The 20242-nt window shown below is 40.6% G+C and overlaps 1 protein-coding gene across 1 annotated transcript in view; it reads left to right on the top strand.

The window, feature by feature from the left end:
* Positions 1 to 20242, top strand: part of LOC127634928 (potassium voltage-gated channel subfamily H member 2-like) — a 184868-nt gene that overhangs the window by 134271 nt on the left and 30355 nt on the right. The window contains exon 6 of the mRNA XM_052114689.1: positions 8935 to 8943. Within this exon, the coding sequence (XP_051970649.1) occupies positions 8935 to 8943 (9 nt within the window). The remainder of the gene's footprint in view (positions 1 to 8934; positions 8944 to 20242) is intronic.

The raw sequence follows: 20242 nt of genomic DNA, 5'->3' as shown, positions 1-20242 counted from the left end.
GCTGGACATCAAAGATATAACATTGGATTATTCAGCCAAGCAAGCTCACAGACAAGTAAAAAATGGCTCATTTTGTTTTAGAAAACTAGATAAATAAAACGATAAAAGCATATATATATATATATATATAAGTATTTGGAAATGTGGTGCATACAGCAGCAGTGATCGGTGCATAAATGAGACATATGTATTTGGTGACTTATATATATATTTTATTACAGAAAATATTAATATTTCAAACTGTGATATTAGGGCAACAAAATAAACTCATTCCCAACATCTCATTCCTGAGAATGAGAGCTTTCATTTGATATATGACTTGCAAACATTTTTGTCGTGATATAGCGCCCCCCTGTGGACCCGCCGTCTATCAAATTGTGTGTTCATAGAGACTAGAGACACTTACAATGCAAGTCAATGGGGTTTAATCTGTAAACATTAAAATACTCACTCTGTTTCAAAAGTATGGACACAAGATTTAAACAATATGTGTGTTGACATGATTTTACTGTCATAAAATCACTTACTAACCATATTTGTGGAAAGTTATAGACAATTTTACAACTTTGTTGCCATGATGATGGAATGGCTTAAACCCTAAAAATTATGATTTTAGCAACTTTACAGCTCACATAATGCATGAGTTTTAACAGAAGAATTAATATGCTTTTATAAAATTATAAGCATCACATTTCTTTCTTTAAACCCTCCAAAAATCGACCCCATTGACTTCCATTGTAAGTGTCTCACTGTTACCTTGATTTTTTTCAAAGAAAATGAGCGATGAGTCGAAATGGTAATCGACATTATGCAACAAGTGCTGTTGACTGTGCTGAACTTGTATTGAACCCGGAATATTCCTTTAGTCTATAAGACACTATTGTGCATTATCGATGTAGATATATATAAAAAAAAGTTGTAACATTATTATTTGTCTTATATTAATCAGTCAACAATAAAATAAACTAAAATAAAAGCACTACAGTGTTTCAAATACATCTTTTGAGGAAGTGACAGTAAATCTAGCATCTTTCTCTCTTCCAACACAGTAGTAATCATTTCAACAAGATGGTGAAATCATAAGTTATACAATGAGGTGTGACTTTTATTCCCATACAGACCGACCGATCCAAAACTTTATTTTAAGTAAGGAAACATCTGGGGCGTCTGTGTATCTCAGTGAGTATTGACGATGACTATCACACCTGGAGACGTGAGTTTGATTCCAGGGCGTGCTGAGTGACTCTCCTTAGCAACCAAATTGGCCCGGTTGCTAGGGAGGGTAGAGTCACATGGGGTAACCTCCTCGTGGTGGTGATTAGTGGTTCTCGCTCTCAATGGGGTGTGTGGTGAGTTGTGTGTGGATTGTCATAAGATGCGCGGATTGACGGTCTCAGAAGCGGAGGCAACTGAGACTTGTCCGCCACCACTCGGATTGAGACGAGTAACCGCGCCACCACGAGGACCTACTAAGTAGCGGGAATTGGGCGTTACAAATTGGGAGAAATAAAAAAGAAAAGAAACCCCTGTGAATAAATATGGTTACTAGTTCCATATTTATTTAATCAATATACATAATTTTTGTATGAACCAACTTGTACAATTTCTTGTACTAAGTCATTGAAGTGTTCTGGTGTATTTTTTCATCCGCTGTTGGATCAAATGAGAAAGCAAAAATAATATTTGTTTTGGTCTCCCATGGACCGCCACAGAAGTTTACCCTGCTATAGTTTACTTCCTCGTTCCAAACACAGAAATGTGAAAAAGGTCCACATCCCACGTCCAACTTCAAATGGGACGCAGCAATATTCCAGAGGTTTTAAGGCCATTATCAACTTTGATTTATTAATAACTAGTGTATGACATGTCTTTCTGATGAAATTATTCATCTAACCCGCAGGCTTTCTGTAATCACAATATGCTAATAATCTCTTTAACGACTCAAGTTGTATATTTAATTATACATGAGAACAGCTCAGACTTTAATGAAACATAATTCTCACTGACATGAATGTTTTTATTGTAATCGAGCACTGACACGCGTGTTCTCCACTGTGACACTGATCCCTGTTGACATGGTCATGTGTTAAACATCATCGCTCTGTTTCCTGTGTTTACTAACAAAATTAGAGAACTATTCATCCGTCATGTGTCACCAAAGTGTCCTGAGCAATTAGGCGCTACAGCGACCCATTAATTAAACCTGAGCTGTTAATTAAGATCACAGGCACTGTGAGCACATTCTCATTTCTGATATAATTCCCAGACATACCGCAGGTGAGAATGTGGCCACTGTCCTTTGGATTTACAGACTTTATATTTTCTGAAGTTTGAATGATCGGATCATGTAACTAGTTCTTGCATCTAGAATAATAGTTCAGCGTTTACTGATATGTGCCACGGAGAGTTACACAACTGAAACTTCATATGCCAACGATAAAACGATTTTGTCCTTTTTTTCCCTCATATTTTATAAGAATCTAGATTATTTTTGTTTTCAGCTTTAAGTTTTGCCCAAATGTGTTCTTTAACATGATCTACTTGAAGGGTTATGTTTCCTTGCAAACACACACGCATGCGGCCGCAACACAGCTGTATTTATTTCTGTTACATGCTGACCTGTTCATGTCACTGATGCTGTTATAGATTGGTTTATGTATTTTTTGGCAACACTTTGCTGCATTAGTCAAAACAGCAACCATTTAGCAGCCGTGTAAATTAGACAATGTATTGAAGTTTGTTTAACATCAGCTTTAACAGCACTATTCATTTAGACCTCAACGGTACAATGCATAATTATTTATGACACCAAAACAAATAAAGTAAATACATACAAATGTTATTTAATAAAAGAAAACCTGTCCTCTATTTCATTTGCACACATGTTTTCTTATAACTATTGATATTTATTCTGGAAGAACAGCGAGTCATCTAACAAAAACAAAAAAATCTGCACATGATAGTTCATTAGTTGTTGTTGGTTGGTTGGTTAAGCTGGTTAGTTGGTGGGTTTGTTGGTTAGCAAGTTATGTGGTTGGTTGGTTGGTTGGTTGGTAGGTTGGTTAGCTGGTTGGTTGGTTTGTTGGTTGGTCTGTTGGTTAGCAAGTTATTTGGTTGGTTTAGCTACTTAGTTGGTGGGTGGTTGGTTGGTTGGTTGGTTGATTAGTAAGTGGTTAGTTGGTATACTGGATAGTTCATGGCTTGTTTGTTTGTTGGTTGGTTAGTTGGTTGGTTAGCTGGTTGGTCTGTTTGTTAGCAAGTTATTTGGTTGGTCTGTTGGTTAGCAAGTTATGTGGTTGGTTGGTTGGTTGGTAGGTTGGTTAGCTGGTTGGTTGGTTTGTTGGTTGGTCTGTTGGTTAGCAAGTTATTTGGTTGGTTAAGCTGGTTAGTTGGTGGTTGATTGGTTGGTTAGCTGGTGGGTTTGTTGTTTGGTTGGTCTGTTGGTTGGTTGGTTGGTTGGTTGGTTGGTTGGTTGATTAGTAAGTGGTTAGTTGGTATACTGGATAGTTCATGGCTTGTTTGTTGGTTGGTTGGTTAGCTGGTTGGTTTGTTGGTTAGCAAGTTATTTGGTTGGTTGGTTAAGCTGGTTAGTTGGTGGTTGGTTGGTTAGCTGGTTAGCTGGTGGGTTTGATGGTTGGTCTGTTGGTTAGCAAGTTATTTGGTTGGTTGGTTTAGCTGGATAGTTCATGGCTTGTGTTGGTTAGTTAGTTAGTTAGTTAGTTAGTTAGTTAGTTAGTTAGTTAGTTAGTTAGTTAGTAAGTAAGTAAGTAAGTACGTACATACATTGGGTCGGTCGGTCCAACAACTTTTTTCAAAAAAACAAATGTTCGTTTCTTGGTTGGTTTGTTGGTTTATTAATTGTTAGCTGGTCATTGGGTTAGCTAGTTATTTATTGGTTGGTTGGTTGGTTGGTGTTAGTTTTTGGTTGGCTTGTTAGTGGTTGGTTAGCAAGTTAGTTGGCTGGTTGGTTGGTAGTTTGTTGGTTGGTTGGTTGGTTGGTAATTGATTGGTTGGTTGGTTCTTTAGCTGGTTAGTTTGGTGCATGGTTTTTTGGTTAGTTAGTAAGTGATTGGTTGGTTCTTTAGCTGGTTAGTTTGGTGGTTGGTTTCTTGGTTGGTTAGTAAGTGGTTAGCTGGTTTGCTGGTTAGTTTGTGACTGGTTTGTTGGTTGGTCTGTCCATGAACAAGTATATTTAACCAACATAACTGCAAAGTCACAAAAAAACAAGTTCATTATAATGGCACTAAAATGGTTTTTGCACATCTATGATGGTACTATCATAGTATTCTTTTTAGTACCTTGCAATACAATTTAAATATCATAATACATCCAGTACCATGGTATTACCATTTGATACCATCACATGTACCATTGCAGTATGTGTTAAATGTTTTTGTTTTTTTATCTTTTTGAGTTTTGCTCATATGATTATAGTGTATATGATACATGTATGTGGGTCTTGCTATGTGCTACGGGTATGCTGTTTATAAATGAATAAAGATTAATTCACATTCACGTTTACATTCAGGAGCTCTAATGATTCACATTCCTCTAAAATAAGCACACGTGTATGCAAGAGGCTGTCTACATTTGCATTAGTTGCACCTCTATAATGCATGGATCACTGTAATAACAGCTCAAGAGTGAAATATGCTGTGTTAGCTGTTAATAGAGGAGAAATCTGGCTGATCTTTAGAAGTTCCTCATGTACTAGAATAATACACAAAGGAAAGACAAATCTCACTCTGTACTATGAAGAGAAAAGGACAAACTTGCAGTTAGTAAATCACATCTGGTTGGAGGAGTTCATAGACGGCTGCAGGCTTTGCAATTTCTTCACACCTCTAACCACTGCGGATGATTTATATCTCGAGCTAACCGGCATTGAGGAGAATAGAGTTAGAAAAATAGGGTTATTCTTTTAGGTTTCCAGAACCACATAATGTCTCAGAGTTCTAAACTTTTCAGCATCTCAATAAAAAGTTTACTAGAAGAATTAGTCTCTGACTCATGTCTATAGTGTGTGTGTGGTTATCTAGTCTCATGTAACCAGACTTTTGACTACCGGCATAAAATCTTGTCTACTTTGCAGCTTATTCTGGCCAAGAACAGTCCACTTATACAGGAAGAGACCATCTGACCATCCTGTAAAGTGACCACAGTTCTTTTCATTTTTAGGGTTAGAGTGTTTGTGCAACCTCTTTCGTAGGTAATGCAATAACACTATTTATCTCAGTATTTCAACCTAGAAAGTGTGTTTATTTGTAGGGCTGGGCAATATGTAAAAAAATATTTTTGCGATAATTGCCTTTAAAAAATATCTTGATATCCGATTACATCGCCAATCCCCACGCCGAGGATCATTAATTTTTTGCTTTATTGATTTTGGTTTAAAAATGTAATTCATTTATTGAAACACACACACACACACACCATCCATCCATCCATCTTCAACCGCTTATCCGAAGTCGGGTCGCGGGGGCAGCTGCTCCAGCAGGGGGCCCCAAACTTCCTTATCCCAGAGCCACATTAACCAGCTCTGAATGGGGGACCCCGAGGCGTTCCCAGGCCAGTGTGGAGATGTAATCTCTCCACCTAGTCCTGGGTCTTCCCCGAGGCCTCCTCCCAGCTGGACATGCCTGAAACACCTCCCTGGGGAGGCGGTCAGGGGCCACCTTACCAGACGCCCAAACCATCTCAACTGACTCCTTTCGACGCAAAGAAGCAGCGGCTCTACTCCGAGCTCCTCACGGATGACTGAGCTCCTCTCCCGCTCCATTGTCCCCTCACTCGTGAACAAGACCCCGAGGTACTTGAATCAGACACGAGCATTGACGACTTTTCTATCGTCTGTTCTTAAATGTATAATAAAGTGTGTTTCTTCAAGCGCGCGTCTTTGTGACTAACAGCATTTCTTGTCATGTGTCAATCAGATGTGCCACTTACAAGTCACCCACCTGCGGGTAGATGAGCAAAATTTCCAGCGCATGAAATACATTTAGATGAGGAGCTCGCAAACTGGATTCAGCCTCGTCGTATTTTGCATGTGACTGTTGCTAGTTTCACACCCTGGACACGGTTTAATAGTTTTGTCGACTTCCAGATCCATGGTTTTGCTATTTCCCGATATTGTCGATCATCTTCTGTTCGCAATCGGCATCAGGATCCTTGTAAGACATCGTCAATATCCAAATACATCGTCACATTGCCTAGCCCTATTTATAAGGCTCTGTGTAACCCTTGAATTTAATAAAACAGAATTTAATGAAATCCCTTCTAACATGTTGATTCAATATATTTCAAATAGCCATAAATGTGATTTAAGATTTTTAAAAGAAACTACTCAATTCTGTATCTATAATCAATCAAAATTGAACATAACACTTTTATCACATAACAGTCATCTTTGAAATATCATCTCAAATATCACTTACAATTGAGGAACTTGAGAGATCATCATCTGAGATTTTTCCTCTCTATGGTTAGTGGTTATTTACCTGAGTCCACTGCTCAGTTTCAGAGCTTAAATTTAGAAAAGCGAGGTTACTGGCTCACTGCTGTAGCTAGGCAACCCGGTCTGAGCTACAGTATTACTGTGATGTTATTTTAGCTCAAATCAGATACTGAGAACAATTGGACAATTTGAAGACTTTAGATCTCGTGAACACTCTTCAACACAACTACAGGACACATTTCTATATAATACAATTAAAAAATATATATATTAATAAATCACATTTCTCAAAGAAACACTGTTCAACAAAAAAAATGTGTATCTAAAGAAAATTTGAGTGGTATTTGCCATTGCAAAATCCACCACTCTGGTGTAAGAGTGCTCTTGAGTATTTTGGGCTGCTAGGGTGTTTTGAGTGGTTGCTAGGTGGTTTCTAGAGTGCTCTGAGTGGTTGCTATGTGGTTTATATAGGGTTCTGGTTGGTTGTTTTGTTTTTTATTGTGTTCTGAGTGGTTCCTATGTGGTTTCTATAGGGTTCTGTGTGGTTGTTGTGGTTTTAATGGTGTTCTGAGTGGTTGCTATGTGGTTTCTAGAGTGTTCTGGATGGTTGCTATGTGGTTTCTATGGGGTTTGGGGTGGTTATTATGTTTTTTATGGTGTTATGGGTGGTTGTTAAGGTGTTCTGGTTTGTTGCTTGGTGGTTTCTAGGGTGTTCTGGTTTGTTGCTTGGTGTTTTTTTTTTAATGGTGTAATGTGTGGATTCTAGAGTAAACTAGGTTGTTGCTAGGTGTTTTTATGGTGTTCTGTGTGGTTGTAGTTTTAAGGTGTTCTGAGTGGTTGCTCTGTGGTTTACAGGGTGTTCTGGTTAGTTGCTAGGTGGTTTTCTAGGGTGTTATGTGTGGAATCTAGGTTGTTGCTAGGTGGTGTCTACAGTTTTCTGGGTGGTTGTGGTTTTTAGGGTGTTCTAAGTGGTTGCTATGCGGTTTCTATGGTGTTCTGGTTTGATGCTAGGTGGTTTTTACAGTGTTATGTGTGGATTCTAGAGTCTACTAGGATGTTGCTAGGTGTATTTTATGGTGTTCTGTGTGGTTGTTGTTTTTAGGGTGTTCTGAGTGGTTGCTCTGTGGTTTCTATGGCGTTCTGTGTGGTTGTGGTTTTTATGGTGTTCTGGGTGGTTGCTAAGGTGTTCTGTGTGGTTGCTAGGTGGTTATCTAGGGTGTTATGTTTGGAATCTAGAGTGTACTAGGTTGTTGCTAGGTGATTTCAATTGTGTTCTGGTGGTTGTGGTTTTTAGGGTGTTCTGAGCAGTTGTTATGTGGTTTATATGGTGTTCTGGTTTGTTGCTAGGTGGTTTCTAGGGTGTTCTAGTTTGTTCTAGTTTGTTGCTTGGTGTTTTTTTATGGTGTAATGTCTAGAGTGTACTAGGTTGTTGCTAGGTGTTTTTACGGTGTTCTGTGTGGTTGTAGATTTAGGGTGTTCTGAGTGGTTGCTCTGTGGTTTAAAGAGTGTTCTGTGTGGTTGCTAGGTGGTTTTATAGTTGTAATAAGCGGTAATGTCTAGAGTGTATTAGGCTGTTGTTAGGTGGTTTCTACAGTGTTCTGGGTGGTTGTGGTTTTTAGGGTGTTCTGAGTGGTTGCTATGTGGTTTCTATTGTGTTCTGGTTTGTTGTTAGGTGGTTTCTAGGGTGTTTTGGTTTGTTACTATGTGGTTTCTAGGGTGTTCTGTTTTGTTGCTAGGTGGTTTCTAGGGTGTTCTGGTTTGTTACCATTTGTTTCTAGGATGTTCTGGTTTGTTGCTAGGTTGTTTTCTATGGTGTTCTGTGTGGCTGTACTTTTAGGGTGTTCTGAGTGGTTGCTCTGTGGTTCATAGAGTGTTCTGGGTGGTTGCTATGTGTTTTTTGTGTTTTTTAGGGTGTTCTGAGTCGTTTGTGGTTGCTAGGGTTTTCTGGGTAGTTGCTAGGTTACTAACTTGAGTGTGATCACTAACAAATCTTATGTGTGATCACTTTGAGTAGGAAAATCACTCTTCTCCTCAACAATCCAAATAATCGGAGGAATTATTCATGTCTGTAGCACAAATTATGTGGTACAAATTACGTGGCAAAGTTTAATACTTAGGGGCAGAGTCACTAAACAGTCTGCATGGTATTTCAGCACAAAAACCTGCATCTTATTCACTAACCACCCGCAATTTATATTAGCAAGCGCAATCAGCACTGAAATTGCACTGCGTCTTGAGTATTTAAATTAAGTAAATGTCATTCCTTTCCACGCAAACACACTTCCTTTCTATGCAAATTAGGCTCAATATAGATTGTGCTATTACCGCCAAATGGAAGTAGGTGGTAAAATGAGTTTGATTTGAAAGAGATGTTTATGCACATTTTCAACCAATCATATCAGCAGTAATTTGTCAAATAATCATTAAATGATGGAGAAGATTTTCTGTGTAGACAAGCACACTTTCAGCATGTTTAAGAGGTGATTCAGGTGTCTGGATCACAGTGATGCTTTACAGTCCCGGCAGGATGTGTCACATAACGGTGGTCTTTGGCATCCTCTAAAATATGGTGCTCAGAATGGACCCACAAGATCAGAATTTGCACAATTACATATATATAATGTTTGGAAAATGTGTTGTTTCTAGCAGTATACAACAAGTAAACACACACACACACACACACACACACACTATGAGTCAGTGTGTTTCACTCAGGGCTGATAAGAGCTGTATAATGTACACCCTGTGGCACTCACACACACAAATGCAGCTCCAGCGGCACACAAACACATCAGATGCGATTGAGGATGAGTGCTGTCAGGACAGACAGAGAGAGAGAGCGCAGGCGACTCCTGAGTGTTGCTTACTAAGAGAGAAACATAAAAGTCACAAAACTATCAGTGAAGAATGAATCGAGGAGAACACATATACACACACACACGCACACACACACATACACAGGCACGCACACACACATACACACACATACGCGCACACACAAACACACACTGAGGTGAGTTAGAGCCCATCATAATCTTCTTTCTATAGAATGACACTCTACCTACTCTTTGAGAAAGAACATACTATAGAACGCAGCATGTACAGTATACTGTGTATAGCATGTGAATTTTTAGTTTGCATAGATTGTACAGATGCCCTTCTTCAAAAATGTGAAATAACTTCAATAGAGTGCATTACGGTGCATACTGCATCCCAAAATAGAGCATCCTCACCTTCCATCTTAACTCTCAATGTTATACAAACTGCATTTTTCAGCATCTGTTTTCAGCAATTCATGCAGATGAATAAAATGTCAAATGTATTGCACAAAATTGGATTAAGATGCTCAAATAAAATAAACAAGCCTCAATTTCTGAGATGTGAGATGATCACTGGATAGCACTCGCTGAATTACATATGCAATGTAATGAGGTCATGTGACAACAGTGAAGTATACAGTACTACAAATTTGAAAAATATCATTACATACTGGAATATTTATTTGTATTATCAATTTGTGTGTGCGTGTGTGTGTGTGTGTGTGTGTGTGTGTGTGTGTGTGTGTGTGTGTGTGTGTGTGAGTAAGCAGAATACAGTGTATATATACACTGCAGTATACACTAAGACACAGTCCACATAATCAAACAATTAACGATATCAGTTGTGTTAGTTTAACTCTGTATAGCGCATTTTACAATCATTTTTTTCCAATGCAATTAATAAATAAATATATAATTAAACAAATATAAAATTGTTCATGCATGCTATCAGAAAGAATCTACATAAAGACACCTCTTCGATCATTGCAGTCACTTTCGAAATAGCTTGTTACCATAACAACATTTTGAATGAGCACTCATCTTTAAGTTTGGAGACCTCACCCATGTGAGAAATGTTTGAGTTCATATTGAGATCTCGGAGTTTAAGGGGGCTTTCACACTGGGCATGTGTGCTGCGGTCCGATTCCGAATGCGATTGTTCCCGATGCCCCCCGCGGTCTGGTCCATTGGTCTGGTTTCACACTCACTTGATTCAGTCGTACCCTGGTCCGTAGCGTTCATCTTACGTCATCACAAACACGCATGGAGAACACAACGAGACTCATCATACGTTCTTCTTTTTGTTATTTTGGTGCCATTATGCACAACAGAGTGAAGGACAACTGCGTATATGTGCGCTTCATGGCGTAACTCATCAGATGTCCAGGGGGAGGCGGCTTGCTGCTTCTCGCAAATGGTGTTTTAAAGAGACGGCTGATTCCCAGGAATTCATATGCACCTTTGTTTACACTGCACGGTTACTCACGCTCGTGTCCAAGGTGAAGTTTTCGCAACTGTCATCTCCTATTTTACCTATTTTATATTTATAACATCTAATAGTATTCATATATAGTATTAATAAGGTGTATAGATAGATAGACAGATGACAGTATTTATAGTGTAGATTTTACTTGTATATCATTGTGGTGTCAGGACTTCCTCGTGTGTTGTCCAAACCAATGATGTCGTCATCAGCTAAAACGCATGTTCAGGTTACTTTACTTCCTGAACGAGTGCGCACCCGAGTCCAAGTTACTTTCACATTCACACGAATCACGCTACAGTTCCATTGCAACTGAACTCAGACCACCTCCTACAGGTAGTCTCAGGTTTGGTACCAAGACACTTAACACAAACCGACATACAAATGCATTCACATGCTGCTGTGTGCACGAGACAAACACATCTTAACATGTAGACATCAACACAAGTCACACACAAACAATAAAGGCCATGCTGTCGGGAGCTGTCGCATTGTTTAAAGCAAACACCAATTTGCATTCTGGTGCCATAACTTAGTCAAAAGCGTTAGTTTGTCGTGTTGGTGCTCGACTCTGCAGTTGTGTGCTATTTATAGAGCATTTCTCCACTGTATGGTGACAGTTTTGTCATTCTGTCCATTCAGTGTAGGGATGTGCAGTACTATATATTTCCATCTTCATCTTAAAATGCAACGTTTATGCCATGTGATGCAATGGACAACAATGTCTGCTTGTATAAACAGAGCAAAAATGCAAAATTGTTTCTGGTGTGGAGACTGTCATTGCCTTTAAATGTATTGTTAATCCAATAAATTTGTCACAAATGCAATGTTATGATCAGAGAATGTGAGCGGAGCGGTGATAATTTCACCTGAGTGGAGAGCGCCTTTTTAAGATTGCACTCCGCTCACTCAGGTCGCTCAAACCAGAATGCGCTTCGTGATATGCCGGTTTGGGAATCTGCTAAATAAGCAATAGGCCTGAGGTTATGGAGCTCAAATATTGTTTTAGTGAAGTTGCAAACCTTATACGTACATGCAAAGCTAAGAACGAGGAAGGAGATGAAATCGAAAGGGAGTGGAGAGATTGAGTGTTCAAAGTTTCACATTGCCAGAAAGCTTGAGGATTTTTTACGTGAATATGGTTTGGCTTTTAACACATGTATAAGTCCAGATTCTCTTTATGCTGCTTTAAAAATATCAAGGAAAAACAAAGGGGGCACATGGTATCTACTAATATAATTCTATAAATAACCACAGTCCTTTAGACTTCATACAATTTGTCAGGACAGTGAAAGCAAGACAGAGACCCAAGAACAGAGCAGAGGAACAATACAAAGGATTTATTAACAATAAATATTCACTTCAACTGTGCCGGCGAAGACTGGGGATCCCGGCACCAGCTGCAGTAGCTGAGAGAAGTTCGTGGCCATACAATGGGCAAATCTGTCTGCAGTAGATTCGTAGGCGAGTGTGCGCCGTGGAAGTCTGCAGCAGATTCGTAGGAATCCTCCATTGAAGCATAGAAATACACTCTCCCGACACACAGGCAGAGACAGGGAACCAAACACAGTAGCGGTTCTAGATTGTTTGCGCCCTGGGCGAAAGCCGCTTCAACACGCCCCCAAAGTTGCTGACAGGGGGCTGCCCTCCCCCACAAGATGCCACCCTGGGCGACTGCCCATGTCACCCGACCAAAGAGATACATGAGACAGGACCAACTAGACAGAGAGAGAGCTAAGTCACTTTACATCAAACACAATCTAGCAAAGATATTGAGAACACAAAGGGATTAAGTAGGGAGTGAATTAGAGGACAACCAGGTGTTGCTAACACACTAATTAGTGGCATGATCAGCGTTGCCCTGAGAACAATCAGTTTTCCCATTGAAACACTGAACATGCATGCCGGCAGTGCCAATGCTCTTTTCTGGACAACTTAATACACATGTACAGCTGACCACAAAATTAGGATGAGAACTTGCTGATTTTATTTTACGGCTTGGGCCGTGAGTGGTTGAGCGGAGTGTTCGCTTGGGCCGTGAGTGGTTGAGCGAGCGTTCGCTTGGGCCGTGAGTGGTTGAGCGAGCGTTTGCTTGGGCCGTGAGCGGTTGAGCGGAGTGTTCGCTTGGGCCGTGAGTGGTTGAGCGAGCGTTCGCTTGGGCCATGAGCGGTTGAGCGGAGTGTTCGCTTGGGCCGTGAGTGGTTGAGCGAGCGTTCGCTTGGGCCATAAGCGGTTTAGAGAAGTGTTCGCTTGGGCCGTGAGTGGTTGAGCGGAGTGTTCGCTTGGGCCGTGAGTGGTTGAACGGAGCGTTTGCTTGGGCCGTGAGTGGTTGAGCGGAGTGTTCACTAATCCGTGAGTGGTTGAGCGGAGTGTTTGCTTGGGCCGTGAGTGGTTGAACGGAGTGTTCGCTTGGGCCGTGAGTGGTTGAGCGGAGCGTTCACTAATCCGTGAGTGGTTGAGCTGAGCGTTCGCTTGGGCCGTGAGTGGTTGAGCGGAGTGTTTGCATGGGCCGTGAGTGGTTGAGCGGAGCGTTCACTAATCCGTGAGTGGTTGAGCGGAGCGTTCGCTTGGGCCATGAGCGGTTGAGTGAAGTGTTCGCTTGGGCCGTGAGTGGTTGAGCGGAGCGTGCGCTTGGGCCGTGAGTGGTTGAGCGGAGCGTTCGCTTGGGCCGTGAGTGGTTGAGCGTAGCGTGCGCTTGGGCCGTGAGTGGTTGAGCGGAGCGTTCGCTTGGGCCGTGAGCGGTTGAGCGGAGCGTTCGCTTGGGCCGTGAGCGGTTGAGCGGAGTGTTCGCTTGGGCTGTGAGCAGTTGAGCGGTGCATTCGGTTGTGCCATGATTGGTTGAATGTAGAGTTTGCTTGGGCTGTGGGCGTTTGAGCAGAGCATTCGGTTGGGCCATGATGAGTGGTTGAGCGGTGCAATCGGTTGTGGCATGAACGGTTGAGTGGAGTGTTCGGTTGGGCCATGAGTGGTTGAGTGGGGCATTCACTTGGGACATGAGCGGTTCAGCAGAGCGCACGCGACCAACTGAAAAATATACATATATTTCCCAGTAGCTCTATTTTTAGATGTTTTGTTTGCATTTAGATTCTTTATTCATAATTCAGATCCCCATCAGGGCTTGGCGATGGGACGATGTAATGCAACTATATTTGACAAATATCCCGATGCCGATATTGATGCTCATTGACAGAAGATGTTCAACAATATCGTGAAATTACAAAACCATGGAGCTGGGAAGTCACCAAAAATATTAAATAGTAGCCCAGGGTTTAAAATTAGCACATGAGACCCACAACCTGCCAAATGCGGGTTGTCTATTTCATTAGCAGTGGCAGGTAATTTTGCTCATCTATCAGCCACTGTGGTGGGCGACCTGCAAGATGTCTCAGAGTGACACGTGACAATAAATGTGAGTGGAATTAGAATTTAGAAGTATCTCTGGATCAAGTTTTTAATGTTTCAATAAATGAATGTAATTTTGAAATCAAAATGAATAAATAGTACACACACCATTGGCAGTGGGGGCAAGGGGGGTAGATGATGTAGTCGGATGTCGCAATATTTTTTATAAAAATATCGTGAACATTATTTCTTGAATATCGCCCAGCCCTGATCCCCGTTAGCTTCTTGGGGTCCACATAAAAATACACAATAATAAAAAATAACAACATATTTAATGACTGTAGCCAAATCACCAAAAATACTTTTCCCACATTACTTTCAGAATGATATTAAAATGCACATGAAACATGGAACAGAGTTAAAGAAATAATATCAAATATTAAGCATTAAAACAAAAGTAACAACAATAATGAAAGTACCTATGCATAATAAACCTATGCATGTGTAAGCTTATCTTTACATGTTTGTTTTGTATGTACTTTTGCTTTGCCTTCTATTGATGGGAAGCATATTCCAGGTGTCTGAACCCTGATACAAAACAGCTTCTTCATCAAGTTCTTCAAGAAGTTGAGACATGCTAACTTGACGAGTATTTAGGCTACTTGTATCTAAAAACCCAAGTATACACGCTTTTCAAAAAAGAAATGAGTGTGTGATATCTAAATTCATCTGAAATAATTTTCTTCTTTGGTTTCATTTCACCCATTTTGTCTCACTTTAGTTTGTTTCTTGTTCATCTTTCCTCTATCTTCCCCTTTCGTTCTGTTTTACTCTTCTTCTCGTGTGCATTCGCTCGCACCCTCCCTTCCTCTCCGATTATCCTCAACCGAGTGTGTCTCGTTCCGCAGGACCGAACATGTCTCTCTCTCTCTCTCTCTCTCTCTCTCTCTCTCTCTCTCTCTCTCGCTTGCTTTGACAGAAGTAGGATTCAAGCAGAGCTTCTGCTCGCAGCATCTAATGCGAAGCGACTGCTGTGGGCATCTTCTGTGTGCGCTCCAGTGCAGCTTAGCATCTCTGCATGTTTGTGAAGCACTCGGATCACTACAGCTTGTGAAATCTCACAAAGAAGCAGATTTGTAGTTGCTGACTGAAGACGGACAAAGTAAAACCCTTGATGGAGATAATCTGAGCTTCCCACGGGGAGGAATAACTCTTCTCAGAGCAGTTAGAAACGGTCGGTGTAGCAGAAGGAGGTGCGCTTGGCATGGGGTGATGTCCGCAAGTGGTTCTTTCAGGCACGTGAAGTTGGCGTGGTACTAGAGGTACTGTCTTGCCCCAGCGGTGTTCCTAGGGCCATTCGTGGCAGGAGGGCATAACGGCAGCGGCCCGATGCGGTACTGAAGATCATGGTCGTACCGCTGGTGCTCAAGCTGTTGAACGAGCTACTCCAGTGCTCTACTTCCATGATGCTCTGTGAGGCTGGCACTGCCAGCTGCGCCCGCTGGGATGGCACCAACACCCCTCGCCTGACCAGCGAGGGCACAGAGGTGAGGGGTTGAATCTGTAGTGTTTGTGTCGAGTGCTACAGAATTTGTCTTTTGCTGACAAAATTTGTGCAACATGAACAAGTGTCTTCATGAAGGAAGGTCAACCTTAAACAAAAAATGTTTACTATCCATTGACGAATCTATTGCGATCGACACAAGGGAAAGTATCGCTTCTGTTTATCATGAGGTCAGCACAGTTTGCTTACAAAATATCTTAATTTCAGCCATTTAATCAGATTAACAACTAGTTGAGGTTCTGCATGTGTGGTCCATTTATTAAATGTTTTAGTGGAAATCATCATGATTTAATAACACAATCAAATGACCGAAGAAATTCACACAGTCGTAAATGATAAATCCACTGGATGTCCATTCTGAGCAGGGATAAATGCCACAGATGACTTTTATTTTCATTTATGACTTGACTTGAGTCTTTATCAGATCTCGGGTCAGTTTGTTTGAAATGAATGTTACAGTAGATGTAATGGTTACTGAATACACACTGATCCCAGAGCAGCTGGTAAGACTTTGATTGGCACCTGATTTTGCCTTAAAGATGAGTGAATCTTCTTAGTTTCTTGTGAAGACTAAAGGAGCCGAATGGAGCTGTAAACTGCTGGAGAAGTGACTTAATTCTTCATGGCACTTTATGGGAATGCAGGGAAAAGCCCTGGATGAGATGAGCTTGTGGAGGGGGGGGAATAGAGGATTGTGGGATTGAAAGTTGATGCGATACGTTTCCCCCCGCAGTTCAGCTTACTTTAGTTTTCATTTCTTAAAGGAATCGTTAACCCGAAAAACTAATCTTCTGTCATAACTCACTCACCTGTAGGACGGTCGTTCTTCCGTGGGACTCCAAAGGCGATGTTAGGCTGTTAGATGTTATACCTTTATCTAGTCCTGGTTACTCCTTCACCCATTATACGAAACCTGGCAGTGTTATTTGACCCTACACTGTGTTATCAGCCAACATGTGAAATCCTGTTTCTTTCACCTCCGCAATATTGACCGCCTACGTTCTGCACTTAACCTTAAAAATTCTTGCTTTCATAACTTCTCGTTTAGATTATTGTAACTCTTTATTTGCAGGTTTACCCACAAAATCACTTCACCGCTTACAAATGTAAAACTCTGCTGCACGTGCTCTCACACATAACAAGAAATCATCTCATATCACTCCAATCCTTCCCAATCGCATACAGTTCATAATTCTTGTTTTAATCTTTAAAAGGGACCTATAATACCAAATTCACTTTTACATGGTGTTTGTACATAAATGTGACTCGGCAGTGTGTGTACACAACCACCCTATAATGTTAAAAGTGCCCCCACTCCTGTTTCTTATATTTCTATTCATCAAAAACAGTGTCAAAATGAACAGTTTTCATTTCTGCTCTAAAGTGACATCACGTTAGAACAGGCCACGCCCACGACTGGTGACGGACTCCACCCTATTATCATAGCTCCGCCCCTGAGTGATCTACACAGTTCTGGAGCAGATACAGTGAGAGGAATAATGTCTCATAAGCGTTCTGTTGTTGCTGTAAAAGTGAACATAAGAGTCTTCATGAACTCCCGACATCAGAGCCAATGAAGACGCAATGGACAAACTGGACTGGTAATCTGGCATACCGGGCATTTTCCCGGTGGACCGACGCACTTTGGGGCCAATCAGGGTCAGACTGGCCATCGGGAGAACAGAGCGAGCTGGTGGGTCAGCCTTGAAACGGGCCATATGGGCCGAGATAAGCTAAAATGAACCGCCGCGATATGCAGAACGGACAGTGAATATATATATATATATATATATATTAAGATATAATATTAATATTAAGAAATATTAAGGTTTTATTTGATTAAATATTACCCACTATTAATATTAATATGAATTATTATTATTAATCAAATTAATAATATGTTTATATGTAAATCTTTTAAATATTTTTTGAGTGTATTAATGAAGAAAAGTGTCCTGAAAATTACTTACATTTTGTATGTCTTCAGAAGACTTAAAAAATGAAACAAAAGTCACACAAACTGCTTTTATTATAATTTTGGGACTTATTTAATCTTTAAAGTCAATAGACTTTCAAAAATGGCAACTGTGACAAAATGTAAATTTTTGAGTCAACTGTCCCTTTAAATTCTCATGCAAAATACAGATTATCAATCATCTAGACGGCAATTTCCGTTTTTATTATTTGTATTTATTTTATCATAAGAAGTAATATAAAGTGCCGCATAGACTACTTTTATGATACGTTTGGGCCTTTTTTTATTTTATGATACATTTTTCTCCTCTTTTCCTCCCCAATTTGGTCCTCGTGGTGGCGTAGTGACTCACCTCAATCCGGGTGTCGGAGGACGAATCTCAGTTGCCTCTGCATCTGAGACCATCAATCCATGCATCTTATCACGTGACTTGTTGAGTGCGTTACCATGCAGACATATCACGTGTCGAGGCATCCACGCATAACTCACCACATGCCCCACCGAGAGCGAGAACCACATTATAGCGACCATGAGGAGGTTACCCCATGTGACTCTTCCCTCCCTAGCAACCGGGCCAATTTGGTTGCTAAGGAGACCTGGCTGGAGTCACTCAGCACGCCCTGGATTCAAACTCACGACATCAATACTCGCTGAGATACCCATGTCCCCTGTTTGGGTCTTTTTTTAATTTTAAAGTGAGTTACTATCAAATGCAATAAAATCAAGTGAAAAGCAGAATGTTCTGTCCTGTATTGTCTCTTGTAACTGATGTGCGCACTACTACGCTGCATAAAAATGATGGTTATAGTGCCACTTATCGGTTCAGAGCAACAAGCGCACAGTTACCATGGCAACCGTGTCAGTAAAAAGGCCATTCGGGACTGGCAACATCTGTATTGTTTCACATGCTTGAATAGCTCAAATCAGTTTAGTTGTCGCTTCCAAGTTCTGTGTTCTCCGAAAGGATATGTTGGGAATATTTCAACCCTTGAATAATTCAGAACTAATATTCTGAAGCAGACAAAATCTTTTGGATCATTTATTATGGACCGATTCTGTGTGTCCATCACCAGGAAAAAACTGGTGATTTTTGTTTCATAGTCATATGTTGACCCGAAATGATCATTCGCCTTGTCATGATGAGAGTGACCGTCAGAATCCCTCTGAAATGTTTTTGATATCTGTCCGGGTCACGTATACAGTAATCAATCATTAATAGTGTTGGAGGTCCATTCAGATGCGTCACAGGATGTTGGATGCAGTTTGAGCTGGTCAGTTGCGTGGTCCATGTGTTCAGGGTTAAAACGGAGAGCATGAAATCGAAACACACACACACACACACACACACACACACTTCTTCTCCAGGCAGCCGCTGCAGGACTATCCCCGAGATCAAAGAGCCACAAATGCATCCCACACGGCCCAAATAATAGTGTAAATGACCCCTCTTAAGGCCTCTGAAGTCCTGTTCTGCACTCTGAGGTTATCTAGAATATGTTTGGAGCTGTTGAATGCTCGTCCGTCTGGCTGCAGTCTGTCATACAGACACAAATGAAAATTCGGTATAAGCTGCATCAAAGTATCGTGAAAGTAGTCCGTATGTCTCGTGTGTTACATTCAAATTCGTCCAATGTCAAAGCGAGGAGGAACAGAGTCAAACCTACGTTACTGAGATATTCCAAAGAAAATCCATTGTCTTGTATCTTCTAATCGTTTTGATTTTCGTAGATGTGTTTATAGTTCTCCTTCTTTGAATGTGTCTTGTGGATCCGTTGCAACGTTGTGCATTAAAGTGTCTCACGAGCAGATGTGTAAGCAGCTCTCATACGAGATTACAGAATCCATCAGACAGCCAGCCTGAAAACTCTCCCTGTCCTAAACGAATGCCTTAAAACCCTCAACAGACCCTCAGAAAGGAACTGGCACACGCTGACATTTACAGAATGCCTCTGTGGCATCGGGGGGTGATGTTGGCGTTGGGGGTCTGTGGTTGAATTACGCTCTATTCTTTTGTTTTAAATGAGACTCATTCACACTACAAAGAAACATGTCACATGGTAAATCAGTTCTGCAGGTGAGCCGTCTCACCTGTTTGATCATTTCTTTTAAATGTCATGTAGAGTATTGAGAAGTATTATAAAGGATGCATTTTGCCTCATACTAGCTATTGATATGTTTTGTTCTTAGCTTAGAGATGCATTACGACAAAAGCAAATATAACGAATAAGAAATCAGCCAATAAATGCTTAATAAACACTTTATAATGCCAAACAAGTCCATAACTAGCCACTTACACGTGTAATTATGAGCCATGAATTGCTGTCCATTTTTGGATTGCTAAAGTGCTACCAGACACATGTTATGACCCTGAAACAGGTGTTTTTCCCTTCAAAACAACGTTCTTTTAGAGCAATTTCCCAGGCAAACATTGAAGTGTCAATCTCAAGAAATCAAGTCATATTTCACCAAAGAAATCAAAGTAACAATGCATTAAAATAATAGAATAAATTAATAGAAAATACATATTCATACTAATGAGTTTTGTCTTATTTTCCATTAAACATATCTAAACATATCTATATATATTTTTTTTTATATATTTTTT

Source organism: Xyrauchen texanus, chromosome 42, assembly GCF_025860055.1.
Source record: "Xyrauchen texanus isolate HMW12.3.18 chromosome 42, RBS_HiC_50CHRs, whole genome shotgun sequence".
NCBI classification, from domain to species: Eukaryota; Metazoa; Chordata; class Actinopteri; order Cypriniformes; family Catostomidae; genus Xyrauchen; species Xyrauchen texanus.
The sequence above is the reverse complement of the archived record's forward strand: the minus strand, read 5'-3'. Positions and strand labels throughout refer to the sequence as shown.